Source organism: Oreochromis aureus, linkage group 23 (genome assembly GCF_013358895.1).
Source record: "Oreochromis aureus strain Israel breed Guangdong linkage group 23, ZZ_aureus, whole genome shotgun sequence".
In the NCBI taxonomy this organism is placed as follows: domain Eukaryota; kingdom Metazoa; phylum Chordata; class Actinopteri; order Cichliformes; family Cichlidae; genus Oreochromis; species Oreochromis aureus.
Window position 1 is genome coordinate 3,779,362 of NC_052963.1, and position 26,519 is coordinate 3,805,880.

General features: G+C 42.2%; 1 protein-coding gene across 1 annotated transcript in view; it reads right to left on the reverse strand.

The window, feature by feature from the left end:
* Window positions 1-26,519, reverse strand: part of LOC116316656 (dystrophin-like) — a 233,304-nt gene that overhangs the window by 66,958 nt on the left and 139,827 nt on the right. Inside the window, exons 31-33 of the mRNA XM_039607248.1 lie at window positions 12,071-12,253; window positions 8,801-8,935; window positions 3,670-3,819 (exon numbers count right to left, since the gene is read on the reverse strand). Coding sequence (XP_039463182.1) covers window positions 3,670-3,819; window positions 8,801-8,935; window positions 12,071-12,253 — 468 coding nt within the window. The remainder of the gene's footprint in view (window positions 1-3,669; window positions 3,820-8,800; window positions 8,936-12,070; window positions 12,254-26,519) is intronic.

The following is a 26,519-nucleotide window of genomic DNA, read 5'->3' on the forward strand; positions in this document are numbered from 1 at the left end:
GAGAGAGAAGGCTTAAATGTATGCGGTTACAGGTGAACATACTAATCCCATACAGAAGGATAATGGTTCCAAGTATAGTCCTGAGCCAACCTAAGCCTTATGCTAGCAGTGCATGCATCTGAGGCCCTCACACTAGGGTGTTTCTTCTTATTCATTATTCCTCTATCCCGAACCATCGCGTGCATACTGACATCGACGACTGAGTGCCTTATGGTAAAAACACCTTCCAATTGTTTTTCATCTGTTACCAAACAATGAAATGAAATCTCCAAGTATGCATCTTTGATCTGAAGAAATGAACAAAGAGACGTGAAATTATTTAATTATTGTTTTTGCATGCATGGGGCAGATTTATCACTGAGTTTTAAAGTGGAATAATAATATAATGAGATTATATACTTATTCTGCTCTCTCAGCTAACTAGAGCTTGATAAACTAATGGTAAAAAAGTGAAAGGAAGCTGACTGACTCTTGCGCTTATCTTATTTTTCATCAGCTAAGTAGGGTGAAAAAGAAGAATAATGCTTTTTGAAGCCTCTGGGGTAAGAGTAATTACCAATGTCAGAGTCACTTTCTAAATCAAAATAAGCTGTTATAGCAGAACAGCATTTGACAAGTGAAGTAGATCATGTTTCTGTGCTGAATAAAACCTAAAAATTGTCTGAATCTAACAAACATATTGTTGAAAATGTTACCTTTCTCCCAAACCATTTTAAAGTCGATTTCTGTAGTTTGCTCAGGCCTTCAGTTTACTGACGGCTACTGTGTCAATAACAGAATTCACCCAATACATTCACCCAATGTATATACTATATATATATTTATAATGTTATCCCTCTACCCCCCCCCCCATGTTTTTGCACATGTCGAGGATCGTGTCAGGATACATTTCACTGTGTGTTATACTTGTATAACTATGCATGTGACAAATAAAGAACCTTGAACCTTGAATAAGTCATACTTTCATCTGTACTTTGGCCACTCATAGCAAGTCACCTTTTATCATCAGATGAGAATAAACCAAGATTAAACAATTAGTATGGCTTGTCTCTATTTAGCCTATTTACCATGCACCTCTTGTCATGGAAAGAAAGTTGAAACATGATGACAGAAAAAAAAAAAAAAAAGAGTTCCTTTTCTTTCTGATAGAGTAAACAGAGTATCAGATTTTCATTTGGGCATTTTTATAACATTTTATGTATTTATTTATTTTACTGAATTTGCATTTTGAACGTGTGTTGTCATCCTGCTTAATATAATAATAATGCTAACTTATTATAAGTGAAAACTAAATCTCTAAGCTTATATATAACCATATTTCACTTGCATAAGAAAATTTAATTTTAGTCAGTTTAAAGATGAATTGCTGATATCTCCTTGAATCCCAATTCCTTTCCTTTCTGTAACAAGACTTTTGCTCAAACAAATCTTCGGATGATATATTCAGGCTCAGCCTATATTCAGACTAATGTGGCATTTTGAGTACATGTCTGGTGCATATTATGTTCAAATTTTAAAACAATAAGATTTCAAAGGTCATCTGAAATCCCTGGGAAGACTGTGAAACTGACAAACAACCCTAGTTATCTGACAGTGTTGCTCATGAAAAACTTGTGCCAGATGTAAGAAATAAAAAATGATTTCCTCAATGCCATCTTTTCAGCTCAACAAAGGAAAAATATTCAGGCAATATTTTGCTCTCTGTGCACATTTGCTTCTCATCCATCATTCCAAGAAATACTTACAAAAACTCTGGTCCCGTCTTTCGGCTCCTCGTCTTTTTTATAGATAACAAATAAACAGGGCTCAGAGCTACCCAGTCTCCCCCTACATGCATACATGCTGGTATAAATACCGAAACAAGGAGTAGGAGCTTCTGTTCCTCTCAAAAATACAAAAGGTCTGAAATAAAAAACACAAAACACACACACACACACACACTCTTGCAGTCTATGTAGGGTAGATAAACAAAAGAAGGCTTATCAGGCAGCAAGGAGAACATTAATCTGGTTCTATTGTAAGGGAGGTGCACAACTATGTCTAATCTGTCACTGAGGATCACAGCAAGTGGCTGAGAATGCAATCATGTCATCGGTGATGACTGGAAGGATGGCCAGGATGGAAGGAGGGACAAATGGAGGACAAGAATTAGGCAGATAAAGATACAAAATGGGAGCAATGATGAAAAAAACCCAATTAAGTTTACGTGTGAAAATGAAGAGAAACATAAGATGTCTCCAGGAAAATTACGATGAAGAGAAGAATCATTAATCAAGCTCAAAGAGAAGATGTGAGTGACAACAAGAAATCCTACCAGTGGCTAAAAAAATCTAACTGTATTTTTTAGAAGTTTTAGAACTTTTCCTGCTGATAAAGACCTCCACTTTTAGTTAAGTAGTAGATCAACAATTAAATTACATAAAAGTACCTGTTGTTCGCCGTCTAATATAGAAAGTTCAACAAAAACTTTATGTTTTATAAATATGGGACAGTCTGCTTCCCACTTCTGTCTCCTCTCACCTGTGAGCCATGAGCAGTAATCAATGGATCGGCTTTTAAGACCAGCTCAGAGCAGGAGCAGGTGGTGCCACTCTTCAGTAAACAATGGCAATCAGTCACTGTAGTTCAGGAGATCCGCTCCAGTGTCACCACAAGACCCACCCAGACACTAATGCTTATGGCTCAGACCCCCATAATTGCGCATGAGGCAGACGCCCAGAAATGATGCGGTTTCACTTCTGCCAAAACTTTTTCCGGTGAATTGTTAAAGAGCATGACACATGACAGCAATGCCTGATCTGAACCTAAGAAGGAAACTAAAGTAGCTCCCAATGGCCTCCTGGTCTGTTACAACACGTGTCAACACACTATAGACCCTGGACTCATATAGCACTCGATTTTGTTACCAGCCTACCAACCTCCAAAAATACAACAGCCATCCTTTCCATCCTCTCCAGGTCAGCACACTTTATTGCCTTAGATAAACTGTCCACAGCCTCTGAGAAAGCTAAGTTACTCATTGATCAAATTTTCCAGCTTCATGGTATTCCAGTGGAAATGGTATCTGACAGAGGTCCACAATTCATCTGTTGCATGGAAGACTTTCTGCACTGCCCTGAGGTCCAAAAGCATGCCTTAGGTCATGAAACTGATTCTGTCATCAGTCCTTCAGCAGTGAGACTTAAGTTACCGCCATCCCTGTGTATCCACCCCATGTTTCATGTCTCCCAGACCAATGAATTATCAGATGTCCTAAAGCTCCCTGTGCTGCAGCTAGAGTTCTGACAGTGACTAGAAAGAGAGAACATTTTTTTTTCCATATTAGCATCTCTTCTTTGGCTTTTAAATTAAGGATTGAATTGACTTCTCTACAGTGGAGTTCTTAAAACTTTGCAGTTTTGGATCATTCCAAATAAATATTTCAGTCACACTGTTCGATAGTCAGATTCCTTTACTAGGTCATTTGAGTTTTCCACTGTTACTTCCAGACAAACTAATAAACTACACACATTCAGGTAAATGAGCACAAACTGCTCTCTGGCCTAAAACATATTAACAAATGTGAAAAAAGTAGACTGCTTATTAAAACAATAAAGTAACGGTTCTTCCACGGTTGGTTGTCCACTGTGTGCTTACATTATAGTTCAGAACATGTACTGTATATCTTACCCTCGCCATAAGTTCATCCCAACGGGTGTTGAAAGCATCCAACTTTTGCTGAATCAGCTCATCCAGAACACCTCCATCCATCAGGGTCTGGGCAAGTTCTCTGATCTGGTTCCTGTTGTCTTCTGGGTGCTGCAAAAGAACCTCAATGCTCTGCATGTACAGACAGAAAGAAATAAGAGAAACTACCAGTCAGAAGATCAGCTGATTGATCCCCAGTTCCTGTATATCGAAGTATCCTTGGGCGAGATAGTAAACACTGAGTTGCCCTGCGTTCACCAGAATGATTAGAGAAAGCGCGTAGGCATCGATAACAGTGCTGTAGGAATGTGTGTGATTGGGTGAATGAGTCTTGTCGTAAAAAGCCCTTGGAGTCAACTTCAGTAGAAATCCACAACATAAGTAGCAATTCATTCACAGTTTTCCACGTTAGGCTGCACAGCACACACGAGGAGGGCAGGATGTCAGACACAGGAACAGCATAGAGCAAATATCAGTTACCCTGTGAAGACTTCTCCCAGTGTGGATTAAATGTGTAGAGAATGGAGCAAAACTGCATTATTGATGTAACGTGGCAGAGCCACTCCTGGTGTTTTACCAGCTATACACGTGAATCCTTGTGTTGACACTGTTGTGAAATCTGTTTATGTTGTCCTAGTAAGGCTACCATGGGGGCAGCCACTAGAGGTCGCTAGAATACTGTCTTATATATGTTTGCTTCCGGAATTGATGTAGGCACGTACGCTGCTGCTACAATTCAATAAAAAAGCGGTTTGTGCTTGAGAACGCTGCGTCTTATTGCCTCCGATCATGACATGGTGTCAGAATTGAGGACTTCACGCCGAGTTACACGGAGAAATGGCTAAATTTGGACCTCCGGAGCCGTTCGACTTTACACAGCCGGCGGAGTGGCCGATATGGCGGCAGAGATTCTCCCGTTTTCGAGTGGCGTCCAAGCTAGCGCTGGAGAGCGGCGAAGTGCAGGTGAACTCGCTTCTTTACTCCATGGGGAGAGATGCTGAACCAATATATGGCTCATTTGTGTTTCCTGCTGCTACAGAGGCCAGGCCAAGTCCACAGTTTGAGTATGATCTGGTTTTACAGAAGTTCGACGAGCACTTCGTCCCAAAGAGAAACGTTATCCACGACCGCGCCTGTTTTCACAAACGGAGCCAGAGGGCTGGGGAGACGGTCGAGGCTTTCGTGCGGAGCCTGTACGAGCTCGCGCAGCACTGCGAGTTCGGCGGCAGTAAAGACGAGCAGATCCGGGACCGTATCGTCATTGGATTAATTGACAAAGATGTTTCACAAAAACTGCAGCTCGAGGGGGACCTAACTCTGGATAGAGCCATTCAACTGGCACGCCAGAGTGAACAAGTCAAACAGCAAAGTGCGGAGCGAGTGGAAAGCACTGTGAATGAGGTGAAACAGAGGCATTATAACAGCATGAGAAGGAGTTACTACCAACCTCGTCAGGTACGTGAGCAACAACATAGTGAGAGTAAACCAAAGTGCCAAAGATGCAACAGGGTGCATGACAAAAGAGAAAACTGCCCAGCCCGCAATAAAAGATGCAGAAAGTGCAACAAGCTGGGACACTTTGAAATTGTATGCAAAACCAAAATGCTAAAAGAGGTCAGGGCTGAGGCTGTAGAGGATTCAGATGAGGATTCATTCTTCATAGGGGAGCTTTTCCTGGGAGTAGTAACTGAGCCAAAAACTACAGTCATTGAGGAGTCAGGCTCAGATGCCGACTGGGACATTGAGCTACTAGTAAATGGCAGTCCAGTTGATTTCAAAATTGATACAGGCGCAGACACCACTGTTATGACAGAAACGACCTGTAATAAGCTACAACAGAGACCCAAACTTATCCAGTGTAAGCCAACTGTGTACAGCCCTGGTGGAAAAGTCAAGTGCATGGGTAAATTCCTTGCTACTACGGTGTACAAAGGCCAAAAGTACCAGTACTCGATTACAGTTATAAAAGGGCAGTACGCTAGTAACCTACTGGGAAAGACAGTGGCGAAGCGCATGGGACTAGTTGCTAGAGTTAACAAAATCAGTAGTGACTTAACAGAGGATGTGTTTGGAGAAATTGGCCTGCTGAACTGTGAACCTGTAAAATTGAGCTGACCGAAGATGCAGTGCCGTACAGTGTAACCACCCCACGCCGGGTGCCTTTTCCTCTCCTCCCAAAGGTGGAAAAGGAAATAAAGCGCATGCTCAAACTTGGCATCATTGAGGAAGTCACCGAGCCAACAGACTGGTGTGCACCAATGGTGCCTGCTCCAAAGCGCAACAAGGATGAGGTCAGAGTGTGTGTGGACTTAAAACGTCTGAATAAGGGAGTAAAGCGTGAACGGTACATCTTGCCCACATTGGATGACATAACTCCCAAGTTAGCAGGGGCTAAAGTTTTCTCCACTTTGGATGCCTCCAGTGGGTTCTGGCAAATACCACTGGAACCCAGCTGCCAAAAACTAACCACGTTCATAACTCCCATGGGCAGGTTTTGCTTCAGACGCCTGCCATTTGGCATAACTTCAGCACCCGAGATCTTCCAGCGGCTCATGAGCACCTTGCTCAAGGGCCTAGAGGGGACTGTCGTCGTGATGGATGACATACTGGTTTTCGGGGCTAACAAAGAGGAGCATGACCGACGCTTAGATGCAGTATTACAGACAATCAAAGCATCAGGCCTTAAGCTTAACAGGTCCAAGTGCCACTTCGGAAAGAATGAACTACAGTTCTTCGGTCACATCATCAGTGCAGATGGTGTGAAACCTGATGATGGCAAGGTGGAGGCTATTGCTAGGATGCCCAGCCCCACCAATGTAGAACAACTCAGGCAGGTACTCGGATTAATAAACTATGTTGGAAAATTCCTGCCGGGCCTGTCCACGGTGCTGCACCCCCTCTCAAATCTTCTCAAGAAAGAGACTATATGGGCGTGGGGCGAGCCTCAGGAGCAAGCATTCAACAAAGCGAAAGCAATGCTCGTGGCTGCACCAGCACTTTGTTATTATGATGCAGGCCGACCAACAGTTGTCAGTGCGGACGCCAGCAGCTATGGTCTGGGTGCTGCACTGTTACAGGACCATGAGGGGGAGTTACGGCCTGTTGCTTTTTGTTCTCGCACGCTCACAGACGCAGAGAAAAGATATTCGCAGATCGAAAAAGAGTGTTTAGCATCTGTCTGGGCCTGTGAACGTTTTGCCCGCTACATCCAAGGCATGGGTCATGTACGCCTACAAACTGACCATAAGCCCTTGGTGCCTTTGATCAACTCATATGACCTTGATAAAACGCCACTGAGATGTCAGAGACTGCTGATGCGGCTGATGCGATTCAATGTCACTGCTGAGCATGTTCCCGGTAAACAGTTAGTGGTGGCAGACGCACTCTCCAGACATCCACTGCACGGATGCTACCCGTCCGAGACAGACAGCCAGGTCAAGGCATATGTGAGCAACGTAGTGACAAGCAAACCTATCAAGTCACATAAGTTGGAGGAAATTCGTAGAGCTACACAGAGGGACCCAGAGCTTCAAAAAGCAATCATCTTCATCAGACAAGGGTGGCCTCGGAGAATGGCAAAGAACTCACCACTGCAAGGGTTTTATGCAGCCAGAAGCCACCTTTCAGAATCAGATGGTCTAGTGCTCTACCACGATCGCATCGTAATTCCCACAGCACTCAGACCCAGTGTCCTTGACCAATTACATGAAGGCCACCAAGGACTAACTAAATGTAGGGAGCGCGCAAGATCAACAGTGTGGTGGCCCAACATTGGACTTCAAATAACACACAAGGTGAGGTCATGCATCTTTTGTAGAGAGCACAAGCCTACACAGCGACGGGAACCCCTTGTGACTACTCCTTTGCCCAATGGCCCCTGGCAAAAGATTGCAGCTGATCTGTGCGAGCTCGAGGGTAAGAACTTTCTTGTCGTTGTTGACTATTTTTCAAGAGACATTGAGATTGCTTCCCTCACTACAACAACAAGCAGACAGGTCATTAACAAGCTCAAACATATGTTCGTTAGATGGGGCATCCCGTTGGAACTGGTCAGTGATAATGGGACGCAGTTCACGTCATCGGAGTTCCAAGACTTCAAACTGAGTTATGGTTTCACCCACACTACGTCGAGCCCTCATTACCCCCAGTCAAATGGAGCTGCTGAAAGAGCTGTCCAAACAGCCAAGTTCATTCTCAAACAGCCTGACCCCTGCTTAGCCTTAATGAGTTACCGCTCTACACCAATTGCAGCAACCGGTGCAAGCCCAGCTCAACTTATGACAGGACGTCAAATCCGCACCACCGTCCCAGTACTCGAACAGACATTGCTGCCCAGTCCAGTCAATAGGGACACGGTGTGCCAAAGGGATGCTGCAGCTAAGAACTCTTACAGATTCTTCTACAACCGCAGACATTGAGCTCGTCCACTTCCTGAGCTTCTCCCAGGCCAGGATGTTGTAGTGAAGCTTGACGGGGAAAAGGGGTGGACGACTCCAGCCAAGGTCATCAGTAAGTCTAAAGAGCCGAGATCCTATTTGGTGGAGATGGCGAATGGGAACGTGACTCGCCGCAACAGACGACACCTTCAGCCTGTCCCAGGCACCGCTGATCCTGAGGAGCCGCAGCAGAGCACTGTTCCAGCTACACCGACTACTCCAACTAAAGTGGCGGTTGCTTCCCAAGAACCACCAGTAAGGCAGGCATTGCCAGTCCCTGCCCCGGGGTCTCCTCTCCGCCCTACCACACCTGTGAGAGTGACTTCCAGGGGGCGGGAGATTAAAGTACCTCTCAGATTCAGAGACTGAGACCTAAGGGCAGAATAATCCCTTATCAGGACTGAGGGTAGTCTACCCCTGTGATGTCCTGCGTTCTGACAACACTGTTTTATGTTGAAAGTACTTTTGTTAAAGGGGGAGATGTTGTGAAATCTGTTTATGTTGTCCTAGTAAGGCTACCATGGGGGCAGCCACTAGAGGTCGCTAGAATACTGTCTTATATATGTTTGCTTCCGGAATTGATGTAGGCACGTACGCTGCTGCTACAATTCAATAAAAAAGCGGTTTGTGCTTGAGAACGCTGCGTCTTATTGCCTCCGATCATGACAGACACTCACATTCAGCACCTTCTGTAGCTCGTCAGATCCTCCCGGCAAGTTTTCTGTCTTGTCCAGTTTCTCCTCCAACTGGTCCAGAAAGGCATTCTCCTGCTCGATGTAGGACAGCAATTCACACCAACACGCCCACACCTCCTGCAACACAAAGCAGACACGTGCCCTGCACTCACAATACAATTGTTAGAGGTAAGAAAGACTGGAGAATGGGAGAAAAAGAGAGGGTAGCAAGAGAATGCTTCAGTCAAAGCTGAATTCAAGTTCAAGTTCAAGTTCAAGTTGGCTTTATTGTCACTTCAACCATATACAGTTAAAACGAAACAACGTTCCTCCAGAACCAAGGTGCTACATGCAACATAAATTTACAACATAAATTAACAGAAAACACTAAACTAGCTAACTAAGAGGCCTAGTTAGCTGGCTAGCAGAGACAAGACAGACTGACCTAACATAAATTACAACATAAATTAACAAAAACTAACTATCTAACTATGAATTATTACAAACTGCAAGACACAGATGTAATTATTTCTCAGGAACATAATAGGAAAATCAAGCATTGATTAGTTTGTAATTTTATCTTTTAATTAAGTAGCAATCCAGTCAAGCTGTCAAATTGCAGTTTATATAATATATGAGTATGTCTAGATCAGGGGTGTCCAAAGTCCGGCCCCATTTTTAATTGGCCCTCAAGTAATTTTATAAATAGAATAGAAAATGGCCCGCACTTCAACTTTTGCTTGAGTGTATTGCACTTCTTAGTTTTAACACCAGGGGGAGCTACTGTTGATCAAGGCAGTTGCTCCACCAAAAAGGACAATCACAGAAGAAATTTACCCCCAAGTTACCAAACATGGCAGAACCAAAGAAGCGAACGGTAGAAAGTGAGTGCAGAAAATTTCAGACACGGTGGGAGAGTGAATATTTCTTCAAAGAATTCAAGGGGACGTGTGTCTGTTTGATCTGCACTGAAACTGTGGCAGTTATGAAAGAGTATAATGTACGACGTCATTATGAAACCAAACATCAGGCCTATGCATCCTACACTGGTGCTGAGCGAGAGCAGAAATTAAAGCAAAGGGTAGCTCTCCTGCGGGGGCAGCAAACGGTATTTTTTCGTGCTCAAATTGTCCAGGAAAAGGCTCCAATAGCAGCTATGAGGTCGCCCAACTCATCGCAAGACATGGCAAGCCTTTTTCAGATGGAGACCTCATAAAACACGGCCTCGTTAAAGTCACCGAAATAATGTGCCCGGAAAAAGTGCAGGACTTCAACAACGTCAGCATGTCCAGAAGTACAGTTGTGCGACGCACTGAAGACTGTCAGCCAACATTAAACTGCAACTGTCTGATAAAGCTGTGCTTTTGATTTTTACTCCATCGCATGCGATGAGAGCACCGATGCCACAGACACCGCACAGCTGCTAATTTTTTTTTGCGGGGAGTGGACGAGAGCACGAGCACTTTAGGTGAGTAAAAATATATTCCACAGTACCCGTGTGTTAATGTGCAGGTACACATGCTTCAAATATCAATAATGCGCATCAAATCTGTCACTACCCTGCTTTTGCGCACCACTTTCTTATATGTGTTTTTCTTGTTAACACACAGAGTACACACCGCTGTGCACAGCGCACGCACACGTAGTCAGCTGATCTCATCTGATGCAGATCTGCTCCTTGATCAAGTGACATTTGTCCAGATTTTTGGCACGAGTGGCGTCGGACCAGCACCGCAGCTGGATGGCCCCATTTACATACCCAGCGCAGCTGATACTCACCAGAATAATTCACTAAAATTATATGGACTCATGTTATTAAGTCCAGTTCAGTCTGTTAATGTTGATAACGGTTTCAAACGAACGTTAATAGGTGTGTTGTTAAGCCTAAGAACTTAAATAACAAGCTTGAAATGTCCCCGTCCCATTTTCCCCTTTATTGTTTTTTCTCTGTGCTGTAAATCTTCTGTCCAAGAAGAAATCTGCTGCTGTTCTGAGAATGAGCTACCAAAGCTTTTTCTGAATAAATCAATAAAGATCCATTTATGGAAAGCTGTGATGAAGGCAGTTTTGTCTTTAATTATATTCAACAATATAACACATTTGACCACTTTTAAATGATTTTTCTAACTTTAATATGCTACAGTTAAGGTTATATACCTAATTTCTAGTAAGTGGCCCAGCCCCTCCTATATTTGTATGTATGTGGCCCTCAGTGAAAAAAGTTTGGACACCCCTGGTCTAGATTCATAATATATTTAGTAAAGACTTTGAAGGAATTAGATGAAATAAAAATAAGTGTAATTAGGTGGTCTTATTATTATTTATACAGGTTTAAATACCTACATATAACTCCAATGTACCTCATTTTGATAAACAGACACGTAGTACACATACTTTGTTACTGTACTTAAGTAAAATTTTCACATATCTGTACTTTACTATTTATTTTTTTTACTTTTACTGGCTACATTTTTTGCACAAATATCTGTATATTTCTGTAACTTCCAGTGCATTCAAACATCAAACTGATTTGAGCTTAAATAAAGGAAACAATGGAACATTAAAGAGATAAAAGACAGTTCTTTGGACTTTCTCATTGTTCTGCGTATCTAAAATGCTTTCTACGACAGAAAACAAAAACTACCGATTGTACTCAATCACGATCACTAACAAGGAATTAACAGGCCTGCCCTTTCATTGTAGAAGCTTTAGCACTGCTTGATTTAAGTTAATGCATGTATATATTTGAGCCTGTATTTACAATTTTGACCCTGTGCAACATAAATTCAAACCTGTGCATCCAATTTTTTAAAGTAATTAAAGATGCGTACAGTACAATCATTCCACCCTTGAAAAAGAACAATTCAAATAAATAATTAAAAGCCCCCAAATTACCGTAACATTCATTCCCACGATGAGTGCATGTAGACTACAATTGAACATGAGACTTCTTTTTAATGAGGCTTAGAATCTGATGGTAAAATGATAAAATGAAAAAAAGGAAAAGAGAAAAGCCTGAAAATTGGCTTGGCTTGGCTCATTTCAGCTATAATATCTATTATACACTCTCTAAAATCACATCCACAGCAAAACACCCCTTTAGAGCTGTGCATGATGTATGCAAGGATCAGCCTTGAAGCCCCTTGTGACTACATGACTATTTTACATAAAAGTGCATAACATTAACTAAAATTTACATACATTTTTTCTGTGCATACCAAGGTTGAAATTACTGCAGAGATAACAAATAAGAAAAGAAAGAATGCAATGTACCTCTAGAGTTTTACACTTCCCATCAAGGCGGCTGCACAGGCGCTGGTAGTTGGCTGTCAGTACATCCAACTCTGAGTGCAAAGCATCGTGGGCTGTGGGCGGGGCTTTGGCAATGAAACTATTCACACTGGCAGTCAGGAGTTTGACCTTTTGCTCCTTAGAATGAACCTCTTCCTGGGCCGTCTGATGAACAAACAGACAAACAAAGAGAGAGAAGCTGAGAGAAATGAAGAACAGTCAGATTCACACTGCTAACATAAAAACTGCACGGTCTTTAATTTTACATCCAACAAAAAAGTACTGAATGAGGGAAAGTATAGATTTAGAAAGTCAGGCTGTAGTAGTGAGACCTCCCTAATCCTTAACATAACATGAAATAAAAATTGCATACAGTACTGTAGTAAGTTAAGTTAAGTAACAAAACGAGCTTATTTACTGTCTGCTTGCAGTTTAAATGGAGAGAAATGGCGGCGTAGTGATATGTTCCAAAATGATTCCACGTTGAGAATGACTTTTATTGTGAAGTGTTGTTCATCCAGCAATAAATTTTCCACAGTACTTAGTTTGTATATGGTCATCGTATGTGGTTAAAAAATGGGAGGTGCTCAATTAAAGTAGTCAGTACTAGTCACACATGAGGACTCACTTAACGGTAATGATAATGATGAAGGAAAACTTTGTTACCTTATGTGAAAATTATGGCTGGATTCATAACACTTGCACACTTTGTATATGTTAGAGAATATGGATAAATTTAAAACTTATAGGTGCTATGGCTGTTATTTGGAACATATCAGCGTGCTCTCATTTCTCTTTATGAGAGGAAGAAGTATAACTGTTAAAGAGAGAAGCCTAGATCACAGAGCCAAAAGATTTTGAAAAATGTATGACTGAAGAAAGTGAAATAATAGTTACTGCAAAGGAAAGCAGAGAGAAAGCAAGGTACACCATTGTTTTTTGTTGAGTAGGGGTAGTTTAAAAATGAAAAACTAAGAGAGCCTTGCATTACAACAGCCAAATGTTGTGTCCTCTTTAATGCAAACAGGGAGTTTTGCCTTGAAGATGAAATAAAGAACAGCCCAATAGAAGGAAGTTTCAGACTGTGAGTAAGTGATCTGTTATGAGAAACTTACTGAAAATCAGTCGATAAATAGGTTCACAAGTAAAATTAAGACTCGCTGACATGCCAGTTGGTTGGCAACTTAATCATGTTATGTTAGATATCATGTGTCTCTTATGTTGTTTAAAATCCGCTTTCTATGATATACCCAAAAGCTGAAAACCAGCAACTGACAGCACAAACTGTGGCTGACACAGTTACTGTCATGGTAAAAAGAAAGTACACGTTCTATCAGTTCTACGGTCTTCCATTTAAATCAGCAGGTGTTGAAATGAAAGCTCAGATGAACAGCATAACACATTACACTGTGTCATTTATTTGACAAAAAGTTTGTGAAAAATTTACTATACCTCATGATTTAGTAGCATTTGGACCTGAATACGTTTAGTAGCAATTTCTTGAATTGTTTATGTATGATTCTATCAGTCTCTTACACTGTTGTGGAGAAATTTGGACCCACACTTTTGTGCAGCGTTGTTTCAGTGCATTGAGATTTGCAGGTGTATACAATCATGCACAGTAACCCTAACGCGTGACTCTGTTTTGGCCAAGACTAGCCATTGGACAGATAGTATAAAAAAGGAGTTCATGGTCGCTTCCATGACTCCAAGATGACCAGGTCACTCCCCTATTTGTATTACGCATTTGAAGAAACCTAAGGATGTTTAAGACTAAATACACAAACAAGCTAGAAGTAAAAGGCTTTGTTAAAGAGATGAGTTTAAGAAGTTTCTTAAGAGAGTCCAGTTATGGGGCCTTGCAAAGCTCAGATGGGAAAGAGTTCCGGAGGGTGGCGGGCTGCCACACTGAAGGTTCTGTCCCCAAAGGCTTGGAGACTGGTACAAGGGACAGAAAGCAGTCCCAAGACAGAGGACTGCATGTATGGGTGCAGCAGGTCAGACAGGAGAGTGAGGGATTTATAAGCAGGAAGAAGGATTTTGTAAATAATGTGTGATTTTACTGGAAGCCAGTGGAGATTTATGAGAGTGGGGGTGTTCCCAGAGCTTAGTCTGTTGGAAGCCTGGTGGGTGAGTTCTAGAGTCTCTGTTACAGAGTAAGCTAATAATGGCTAAATTTGAGACATTAGGTTCATTAGGTGAAAAAAATCTGCTTTGGTCACAGATTTGATATGAGCCTGGAATTAAAGTGGGAGTACAAAACAATATCCAGATTAGAAATGTCTGGGAATGGTGAGATGAGGCAACCATCTATGTAGATTGCCAACCTCCCAGAGTAGAGCTTTGGGGACAACAACCAAGAAGTCAGTTTTATTACTGTTGAGTTGAGTTGGTTAGATGACATCCATGTTTTTATTTCATGCAGACAGCTGGCAAGTGATTGTGGGGAGAGCTGGGTGGAGGGTTTGGTACTGAGATAAAGTTGTATGTCATCAACATAGGAATGGAACCAGAAACCATGGTGGGGGATGATCTGACCAAGTGGGGCATTAAGATGAAGAAGTGAAAGGGTCCAAGCACAGTACCTTGAGGCTCACCTTGGTTAAATGGAGCAGAGGTGGAGCCGGAGCCTCCATTGGTGAGAAACTGTGTTTTGTTGAAGAGGTAGGACTGAAACCAGGAAAGTACAGTACCAGTGAGGGCAAGTTTGAGAAGCTATCTGGTTAGAGGTGAGAGAAGGATGGTGTGATAAATGGTGCTGAAGGCTGAAGAAAGGTCCAGGAAGATGAGGATGCTGATGTGGTCAGAGTCAGCGGCAATGAGCAAGTCACTAGTTATTTTGATGGGAGGTAAGGTATTTAGTTTTCTCCAAATGTTTTGCTTTGCCAAAAATCTGCAATTTGGTATCCCCTGTCCAAAGGACAATGTTCCAGAGGTCTTGTGATGAACATACCTTCTGAGGCCTGTAAGTCTGAAATATGGATCTTTTCTTGCAGTGTCTCTGACCTTAGGGTGAATGTGCTAGGACATGCACTAGTAAGACTGCCAACCTTCCTGAATGTTTTCCACTTGTGTTTTTCTCACTGAATTGTTGACTTCAAATTAGATGGAAATAACCTTATAACCCTTCCCACACTGATGGGCAGCAATACTCTATTGCGCTAGCACACAGCTGAATGACAAGGCGTCAAATGGCATGTTTTGTTGTTCATCTGAGTTTGCATTTACTTGATTTTATGGTCTACTAAGAACTTTAGAATTCACAGAATTGTATGTTCTTTTTACTATGACTGTATATGAAAAAGTCTCAGCCTCAGCTTAATTGATTTGGTTTGATTGAATTTCTAAGCTTCATCATTTTAAAAAAAGTCTTAAAAGTTATTGCATACCAAAAAGAAAACAATGACAGATGGTTGAAGGATATGAAACAAGACAAATGAGGAACAAAGAGAAAAGGCTTAAAGAATAGAGAGATGGGTGCAAAAATAAGGGAATCAATATACAGTTGTGTGAAAAGTGTTTGCCCCTTCCTGATTTCCTATTTTGATTTCCAACACAGTTTTAAATAGCTCTATATAGCATTATTATCACTTGTTTTCATCTGACCTTGAAGAATAGGTCAGAGGTCAAATGTGACAGAATATTTATAAACTTTATATGCTTCTTACTATCCATCCATCCATCCATCCATTTTCTTCCGCTTATCCGGGGGCGGGTCGCGGGGGCAGCAGCCCAAGCAGAGAAGCCCAGACCTCCTTCTCCCCAGCTACCTCCTCCAGCTTATTCAGGGGAACACCAAGGCGTTCCCAGGCCAGCCAAGAGATATAATCTCTCCAGCGTGTCCTGGGTCTGCCCCGGGGCCTCCTCCCGGTGGGACATACCCGGAAAACCTCACCCAGGATGCGCCCAGGGGGCATCCTTGTCAGATGCCCGAACCACCTCAACTGGCCGAACTTCTCACCCTCTAAGGGAGAGGCCAGCCACCCTTCGGAGGAAGCCCATTTCCGCCGCTTGTATTCGCGATCTAGTTCTTTCGGTCACTACCCACAGCTAGTGACCATAGGTGAGGGTAGGGGCGTCGATCGACCAGTAAATTGAGAGCTTCGCTTTTACGTTCAGCTCTCTCTTCTCCACAACAGACCGGTACAGTGTCCGCATCACTGCAGCCGCTGCACCAATCCGTCTGTCGATCTCCCGTTCCCTTCTCCCATCACTCGTGAATAAGACCCCGAGATACTTAAACTCCTCCACTTGGGGCAGGGTCTCGTCCCTGACCCGGAGTGAGCACTCCACCCTTTTCCAGCTGAGGACCATGGCCTCAGATTTGGAGGTGCTGATTCTCATTCCCACCGCTTCACACTCGGCTGCGAACCGTTACAAGGCGAGCTGGAGGCCATCACCTGATGAAGCCAACAGGACCACATCATCTGCAAAAAGCAGAGATGAGATCCTGAGACCACCGAAGTGAAAGTCTTCCACCACTTGGCTACGCCTAGAAATTCTGTCCATAAGAATTATGAACAGAATCGGTGACAAAGGGCAGCCGTGGCGAAGCCCATCACCCACCAGGAACAAGTCCAACTTATTGCCGGCTATGCGGACCAAGCTCTTGCAACGGTCGTATAAGGACTGAATGGCCCGTAGCAATGGGCCAGACACCCCATACTCCCGGAGCACCCCTCACAGGACCCCCCGAGGGACACGGTCGAATGACTTCTCCAAGTCCACAAAGCACATGTAGACTAGTTGGGCAAACTCCCATGCACCCTCGAGTATCTTCAAGAGGATAAAGAGCTGGTCCAGTGTTCCACGACCAGGACGAAAACCGCATTGTTCCTCCTGTATCCGAGGTTCTTACTATATGTTGAGAATGCACACCAAACTTGTATGAATCCGTTTCTAAGATATACGGCAATAAATTGACCTTAGAAACCAAACTTTATTGAACTGTTAATGCTTTTCCATTCTAAGCTTCTACAAAGTTTTACCAGAATTCAAATCTTTTCAAATTATTGATTTTAAAAGTAGAATAATGACGTGCTGCCAAAAACAACCTTGGTGGGGGTAATTATTCTTAAAAGCAGTGTTCTGTTATTGGACTTCTGTGCAAACCACCGAAGTCCATAATGAATTCCATGTTTGAACATGAGGATGTCCATGAGTGCATGTGGCACCAAGACAGCCTAGATAGCAGGTTGCTGATGGATTTTGCAATTGTATGACCAGCTCTGCGGCCACATGTTCTGGACACTTAGGTAAAGAGAGAGGATAAGCTGTCAACTGATCACCACCACTTTCATTGCTGGGGCTGCTGAACTGAGCTACAGTTGCCAGGTGGTTGGTGCCTAATGGTTGCGGTGATAACCCCCAAACTAGCTGGTGGACATTGGAGGTGAAAGGAGCCGTCAGGCTGAAGAAGGAGTCCTATTCAGTGTTGCCAACTTAGCGACTTTGTCGCTATATTTAGCGAGTTTTCAGACCCCCTAGCGACTTTTTTTCTTAAAAAAGTCGCTAAAAAAAGACGTGAAAGCGCGTATCGCTTTTACTCTCAACAAGCAGCGGTGCTGTAACACAGTCAGTTCTTCTTTTACTCCTTTTACTCTTATGCTGTTTTGTGGATCACAAGGTTTAAAACTACTTATAAACACACACACACAAAGTAACTCCACCAGAGTGCCTATTTCGGATCACTTTTGCCGGTCCAAGCCCGGGTAAAGGAGCAGGGTTGGAATTGTGACATTAAAAAAAACAATAATTGCTAAAAGAAATTTAATTTGTAGTTCTAAATAAACTCTAAATGCATTTAGGACGTTTTTACTCACTTTATGTCTCTTCCACGATGTTATTTCTCTCTCCAACAACATAGGTTACAATTATATTAGCATGACCAATTATGCAAATTAGGTGATGACGTCATTTAGCGACTTCTAGCGACTTTTAGGACAACCAATAGCGATTTTCCTTACTGAGGAGTTGGCAACACTGGTCCTATTGAATCTGGGGACAAGGAGGACAACTCATCCATCCATCACTGGGGGGTGGGGGGAGGGTGAGGTCACCGAGTAGGGATGGGAATCCAGAACCAGTTCTTGTAGAGAACCGGCTCCCAAGAAGTCCACAGGCTAGTCAGGTTTCTTCATATCTGGGTTAATAAGGAATACACCGGGACGATTTTGAGGTAGTCAGTACTGGATGAGTCCCATCGCCGAGTTCAGCTCCAGGGCCCTGCATTATCTTCTGGCTAAGACTCATACGATCAGGTAGTAGGTGTTTTTTGTTTGTTTTTAAACCAGAGCTCTGAAATCAACTTCCTGTGTAAGGTTTTTTGTGGGCATTGCTGGAGATCGACACAGGTCATGGTAGTCAAATAAGTTTGGAAGAAAGACACTGGACTTCATTAAATGTTTTGAAGATGTTTCACCTCTCATCCAACAGGCTTCTTCAGTTCTAAAACCAAACGGTGGAGAGTCACAGATAATTCAAACTAGATGACAATGTTTATATTTTTGACCAAGAAGGCAGATTGTTTGAGAGGGAAGTAAATAAGGCCATCTATGTCCACTATGAATGACAATCATTGAATGTAGGGGTACATTATGACACCAACTGTCAGCCACCTACAATGCACTTTTCCCATGCGCGACAAACCCCACTCACATTTTGCCTCACCTGATACCTCTCTTGTAATGACCCACTCCTTTTTTACACCTTGGCTCATGTGATGACACACATGATTCACAGTGTTTCAACAACCTAAGGGAAAACCCTCACTAGGGTTTAAATACCTGGGCCTCTTCACCTTTTGGTTCTAGATTTGGACTCTCTTAGGTGAGAGGTGAAACATCTTCAAAGCTGCCTAAACCTCATAATTAGTTGCGCCACACTTTGCAGCAAGAACTGCAATCAAGGTTTTTGCAATAACTGGTAATGAGTCTTTCACATGGATGAATTTCTTTCCATTTTTCTTTGCAGAATTCTCTGTCCTGCTGCATAATCCAAGTGCACTTGAGTTTCAGGAAACACACTGATGGCCTGTAAAGACCAAATTCATGGTTCCAACAGTCACAGTAATACGTTGAGGTCCTGAGCAGCCCTCGATCATCACACTACCAGTATCACGTTTAATGGTTGGCATGATGTTGTTTTTTTGCCGCCTGCATTGCAGCTGTGGTAAAGTGGAGACACTGATCCATAATGACGTCCAACGTTCACACACTCAGGGAAAAGTAGCACCTGCTTAGTAGTGTGAGCTTTGGAGAGCCTCTTACCCTACATATTGTGAGGTGGAGGTCTCTGTTGTCACCATGGGCATTACATTGAGGCCACATATATCCCATATTTGTACTGTACTGTACTAAGATGGCGCCAGCGTGCTCGGCAGGCCGTCCTCCTCCTACCTCTTCTTACCCTGGTCTCTGTTTTGACACTTTTTATTTAGACATTTGTGTACTTTTTATTCTTGTCTTGGCTTCGTGCCTCTCTGAGAACAATGCTTTAATCACATATGATTGGCTAACTTTGCTAAATCTCCGGCCACCTCTCTTCCACGAACCGGAGCTACATTGGGACTTAGGAGACGCTACGCTGCTGCGTACCTGCCTGTCTGCCTACCTCCACCTTCCCTATTTAAGAGGCGCTCCAGGAAGCGTGGTAAGCGGAGTGGACTTCGGGTTCGCATTAAAGCCTTACTTAAGGCACATGCTGCGGCTAACTCCTCTCCCATCCCAGACTTTCTGCAATTTCCATTCACCTCCCACCACCGGCCATCCGTCAAACTGCTCAGCCATCGCTGGATTTGCCCTGTTGGACTTCAATTGTATCTGACCTTTACAGTGTTGTGCTCGCCGCTTCAGACCTGGATTGGGACCTACTTGCGCTCCGCGCAGGCACCTAAGCAAGCTGAGACGCGCCTCTGTCGGGGACGAGGTGACTAAGAGCCGGATGGCATTGTTAAACACAAGATCGCTGGTGAATAAAATCTTCATCCTAAACAATCTTTTTCTCACCCTGCCCCTGGATGTTTTATTCCTGACTGAAACTTGGATTCACCCCAGTGAGCAGCTAGCAGGCCACAACCAGAATCCACCATCAGCCAGCAGGCCACAACTAGGCTCCACCATCAGCCAGCAGGCCACACAGCCAGGCTCTACCATCAGCCAACAGGCCACAACCAGGCTCCACCATCAGCTAGCTGGTCCAGCCAGCAGGCCACAACCAGGTTCCACCATCAGCCCACAGCCAGGCTCCACTATCACCTAGCAGGTCACAACCAGGCTCTACCACAGGTCTACTGGGTCTATCTGTCAGTCAGCATGTTATCCTCATTAGCCTTTTTTCCTTTATTGCTTTTATTAACAGCTTTTTGTCTACATGAGGTGCAGGAACAGTCTGTGGAGCAAGAGAAACCATACTTCTTACTCCTCTCAAAGGGAACAAGGTGGGATTTTACATCTTTTAGAAGCTTATCAAACGTGATCATCAACAGAGATCTCATTTCAACTGGTTTAACTGATTTATTCATTCCATATCACTGGTTTATTTCCCAATCCTCTCACCCCCCAAAGAGATTGGGCACTAAGAGAAATCAGTCTGTAATCCTACAAAAAAAATCTGTGAAAAGAAAATGTTTTATTGTTCTTCTGCTTCTTTTATCTGGAAATGTGCAACCTAATCCCGGTCCAGATTGCAAATGCTTAAGTACTCCTTGTGATTTTAAAACTCGAACAGGTCTTGGTATCACTCATTTAAATGTCAGAAGTCTTCTTCCCAAACTTGATTTTGTGAAAATTTGGATGAAAGAGTTAGATACTGATATTCTTACATTATCAGAAACCTGGCTTACTAAATCGATTACTGACAAAGACATTGCAATAACGGGCTATAATCTTTTCCGTTGTGACCACCCCAGAAAGGGTGGCGGTGTTGCAATTTATGTAAAAAGCAAATTCCATGTTACTGTCGATTCATCAGTATCTGTTTGTAAACAGTTTGAACTGCTTTCCCTCAAGCTCCAACTTTTCAAGGGCTATTTTATTACCATTGTGGGCTGTTATAGACCCCCCTCGGCTAGTAGTGAGGCTTTAGTTTCACTTAGTGAAAAACTATCTACTTTAGATTTTAATGAAATTGTGCTGGCCGGAGATTTTAACTGGGACTGGTTGTCCTCTGCCTCAGACAGTTTCAAATCTATGTGTGATTCATATAATCTCACACAACTAATTTACAGCACAACTCGTCCAAATCTTAAATGCCCAGAAAAGTAATCACTTATTGATTTATTTTTAACTAAAATGCCGTATAAATATTCTCACACTGGGGTTTTCGCAAATGATATCAGTGACCACTGTGTGGTAGCTAAAGTCAGACAATTGAAGCTCCCAAAATCAAGGCCACAAATAGCTTTTAAACGAGAATTTAAGTATTTCTGTGAGCAAGCTTTCTTTCGTGATTTAGGGGACTATAACTGGAATAGAATCTACCTGATAACTGATAACTGAGCTGGCATGGAATTATTTTTATGACACTTTTATCAAAATTATAAATAAACATGCCCCCATCCGCAAATTTAGAGTAAAATGCAGAAACAACCCTTGGTTTTCTCCTCAGCTCTCCAGTCTACTCAAAAAAAGGGATGCTGCCTGGGCTAAGGCCAGAAAAACTAAATCCGAAGTGGATTGGCTGATTTTTAGACAGCTCAGAAACCGTTCAACTTCCTTAATTAAAAAGGCCAAATCAGAATTCTATCTTTCAAAAACTACTAAACATTTGAACGATCCTAAAAAATTCTGGAAAATAATAAAATCTTCTTATGGGGACATAACTACAAATGAGATGCCAACTTTTGTTGTAAAAGACTCCTGCACTTTAACAGAGAAATGTGACATTCTAAACTGCTTTAATGAGCATTTTGTTTCTTCAGGATCTCTATTTGAATCTTTATATCCAGATTTAAAACAGCTTAATCAACAGGAGGCTCTCTCTGCAACCACTCAAACTGAATCTGTGGTGCAACCCTTCAGTTTTTCTCCGCTAAATGTTTTTGAGGTCCACAGGGCTTTAAATCTGTTGGATCTAAATAAATCTGCAGGACCAGATCAACTTGATCCCTATTTTCTTAAGTTGGCTGCAGATTTTATAGCAGAACCAATAACTTACATTTTTAATCTTAGCCTCTCGAACAGTGAGATCCCTGTAATATGGAAATCTGCCTATGTTCTCCCTTTGCTGAAAGGAGGTGATCCTTCAGATGTTAATAACTACAGGCCCATATCTAAATTGTGTGTTCTAGCAAAAGTTCTAGAAAAGTTCATTAGTGAACAACTGAAAGACTTTTGGACAAAATTCAGTTCTTTCCCAACATCAGTCAGGATTCAGAAAACAACACAGCACAATAACTGCTGCTATTAAAGTGGTTAATGACATCGTTGATTCAATGGACTGCAAAAAATACTGTGCTGCTCTTTTTCGTGACTTGTCAAAGGCTTTTGATACAGTTGACCATGCTATTTTATTAAATAGACTAAACAATATTGGTCTATCTGTAAATGCTGTAAGTTGGTTTTCAAATTACTTGTCAGCAAGAAAACAGTGTGTCCATGCTGCTGGGTCTTCTTCCTCTTTTCTCCCAGTATCCAAAGGAGTTCCATGAGGGCTCCATATTAGGGCCATTGCTATTTTCTCTTTACATAAACAACCTTTGTGATAATTTGTCAAATGCAGCATTTCATCTTTATGCAGATGATACAATTGTTTATTGTTCATCCCCTTCAGTAGCACAAACCCTGCAATTTCTGCAGTCTGCCTTTGATGTCGTTCAGTCCCATTTAACTCAACTTAAGTTGGTGTTAAATCCAGAGAAATCCAAGTTCATGTTATTCTCAAATGGCAAAGAGTTGTTAGTTACATCTCCTAAGATTAAAACAATTCAAGGAACTGAAATTGAAATGGTCACATCTTACAAGTATCTAGGGATCATTATAGATCAGAATTTGTCATTTAAGACTCACATTCAAAGGCTTGTGTCGAAGTTAAAACTAAAACTAGGTTACGTTTTTAGAAACCAATCCTGTTTCTCCCTCCAAGTGAGAAAACACTTGATTCATGCAACTTTTTTACCTTTATTGGATTATGGTGACCTGCTTTTTATGAATGCACCTACCCACTACCTAAAGAGGTTGGATACTGTGTACCATTGTACTTTACGTTTTATTACTGGCTATAGAAATCGTGTACATCATTGTTCTTTGTATGCTGCTGCTAAATGTCTATCTTTGCATATTCGCAGACTCTCCCATTGGTTGCTCTTTATCTATAAATCTCTCCTTGGGCTTTTTCCATCTTATTTATGTGTTTATATGTGTAAAAACCACAACCAATACAGCCTTCGTTCGCACAATATCATACAATTGATTGTCCCAAAAATCAGAACAGAATTGGGGAAAAAGGCTTTTAAACACGCTGCCCCTGCTTCCTGGAATAATCTGCAGAAGGAACAGAAATTATCAGAACTGGTTACCTTGGGAGAGTTTAAGTCTGTCTTAAAGGAACGAGAGAACAGCTCTTTTACTCAGTGTGATTGTTTTTAATGTTCTCTTAATTTGATCTGTTATTGTATATTTTACACATGTTGGTATGGGATATTGTATTTGTTTTAAATGTTATATACCTATGTGGTATGTGACTTTTGTTGCCATGATGCCAGGTCTCTCTTGGAAATGAGATTTTTAATCTCAATGAGATTTTTACCTGGATAAATAAAGGACTAATAAAAATGTTCAATTCTGCCATCAATCCTTGCCCTGATAAACTAGACTTTGCCTCCCCAGCTCTCTGTGAGCAATTTTTAAATTATTTTACGAGGAAGATCTCACTTCTAAAAACCTCACTTCCTCATCTTCCTGTGGTGAATCATCTTCCTGGTGGATCTCTGTCCAACTTCTGCCAGTTTGAGCCAATTTCACTTTCTACTTTTAAAAGTATAATTGATCAATTGAGAAGTTCGAACTCGGCTCATGATTTCCTCCCATCCCAGATTTTAAAGGATGGGTTCGATGTTCATTTCTTATCATTGATTAATTTATCATTACTCACGGGCCATGTCCCATCTGCATTTAAACATGCAGTGGTGCAAACTGTCCTAAAGAAAACTAGCCTTGACCATAGTGACCTTGCGAATTATAGGCCAATCTCTAAACTTCCATTTTTATCTAAAATATTAGAGAGAACTAGAGAGAACTGTCCTTTTGCAACTACAGGCCTACTTAAACGCAAATAACATTAGTGACAAATTTCAGTCTGGTTTTAAACCTCACCACAGCACTGAAACGGCATTGCTGAGGGTTTTCAATGATCTTTTTTTAATTACCGACTTAGGTTTCCCTGCCATTTTAATTTTATTGGATCTGTACACTGCTTTTGATATGGTAGACCATAACATTCTTTTAGAGAGACTGGAACATGTTATAGGCATCAAGGATTCTGCCCTTAATTGGTTTAAATCCTACCTCTCCTGTAGGACTTTCTCTGATGGGCTGCTACTTGTCCGCCGCTGCCCCTCTTTGTTGTGGAGTACCACAGGGGTCTGGCCCCGGTCCTCTACTGTTTGCCTTGTACATGCTACCCCTGGGTTCTGTCTTCGACAAATATCAGGGTGATCGCTTTTGTTTGTTTCTCTATTTTCTCTATTTTACCTTGTATTAATGACTTACTGTTCAGTGTAATCATTTACTGTTATTCCTTACTGTGAAGCACTTTGGTGTACCCCCGGTTTTAAACGTGCTATATAAATAAAATTGTATTGTATTGTATTGTATATTGATCTTAAGTAGGCCGGACTACTGAAAATCCAATTTTTGTCGGTTTAAAGCAGTGGTTCTCAAAGTGTGTGAGAGTTCTGACAGGTGGGGCGCAAGTTACCTGGCAGAAAAGCCATGCGGAACTAATGTTTAACACTGAAACTGCTTTTGCGTGGGAACAAAGAAATTCGCAGCAGTTACTTTAATAACATGTGCATCCTGTGAAAAGCTGCAGCCGTAAGTCGACAGCCACGATAAAGAAGTGTACTGAAAAGTGAGAACATGTGGTCGTGTCTGTCATGAATCGTTTACAGTGGTGCTGAAACCCAGGATTGGGGCACGAGAGACCGAACCACATGTTTGCACTTTTCAGTATACGTCTTTATTGCGGCTGTCGACTTACACACGCGGCTGCAGCTTTTCAGCTAGAGCCTACACACATCAACAACAAGAACAGGACGTGATTAGGAATGCCGCTCAGGTGCGTCCGCCTCACCCGCAGCCACGCCCCAGACCACCCCCCACCACAGCTCTGCAATCAAAAACAGGCTTACTGCAGCCACGAAGAGTGAATAGTATTAAACCCTAACTAAATCATATAGTTTTCATCTCTGTTCACAAGTTTCTGGATTTCTTTTTTTATAAGACTAAGACTGAACTTTATTTTTCCATGTCTGGCAATGTACAAATTCTGTTTGAATTGATCCTTTTTTGAAGAAGTGGTGAAGACTAATGAAGCAATTTGGTGACAAAAATTAGAAATAGTTGTTTGAAATGAAAGTTAAAAACAAAAATTACTTAAAGATTCATTGTGAATAAGTTTATTATCTAAAGAAGTCTTGGTTTTTCTACATGTTAAATTGGTAAAATTTCTGTGAGTAATGAAGATACAAACATCACCGACCATAAAACCAAACACCAATAACATCTATACCTTCTTCAAGGACTCCAACACCTCCCCCTTCACTATATCCGGCCCTATACTAGAAGAACTACCCCCATGCTTCTGCTGCATGACCTCAGCAGCAGCGAGGTATGTCCTAAGTAGCACCGACCCCCATAAAGCTGCAGGCCCCAACAATATTCCAGGACGTAAGAGACTGTGCACAGCAACGGTTGGAGTTGCTGACATACATCGTGAACACCTCTCACAGGCAACACACAGAAACTCACACATACAGGCTGTGCAAAGATGCCAGAGACAATCCAGCATGTAACAGCAGGGTGCAAGACGCTGTAACCAAGTGGATCACATAGCATACAGAAATATCTATGCCGAATATGGCTACGAAGTCTCGAAGCCAAAATAGGATACGTCCCCCAGGGTGGTTGAGAATGACCAAACTAATATCCTGTGGCTAACCAACTGGATATAGTAGTGGTGGACAAGCAGATGAAGACGACTGTAGGGATATATGTAGCTATAACAGCGATAGCAACATGAGGAAGAAAGAACACGAAAAACCAAGGGCTGAGAGAGCCGCCAGAAAACTTTCAACAACAGTTGATGGTCTTATAGATGCAAAGAGTGGGCTGGCGCCATATTAAACCCTATGGACTAAGAAGGCAATCTCACTCATGGTCATATGCATGTGAAGGCAGACAAGCAAATACAAATACTTTTGGCAATACAGTGT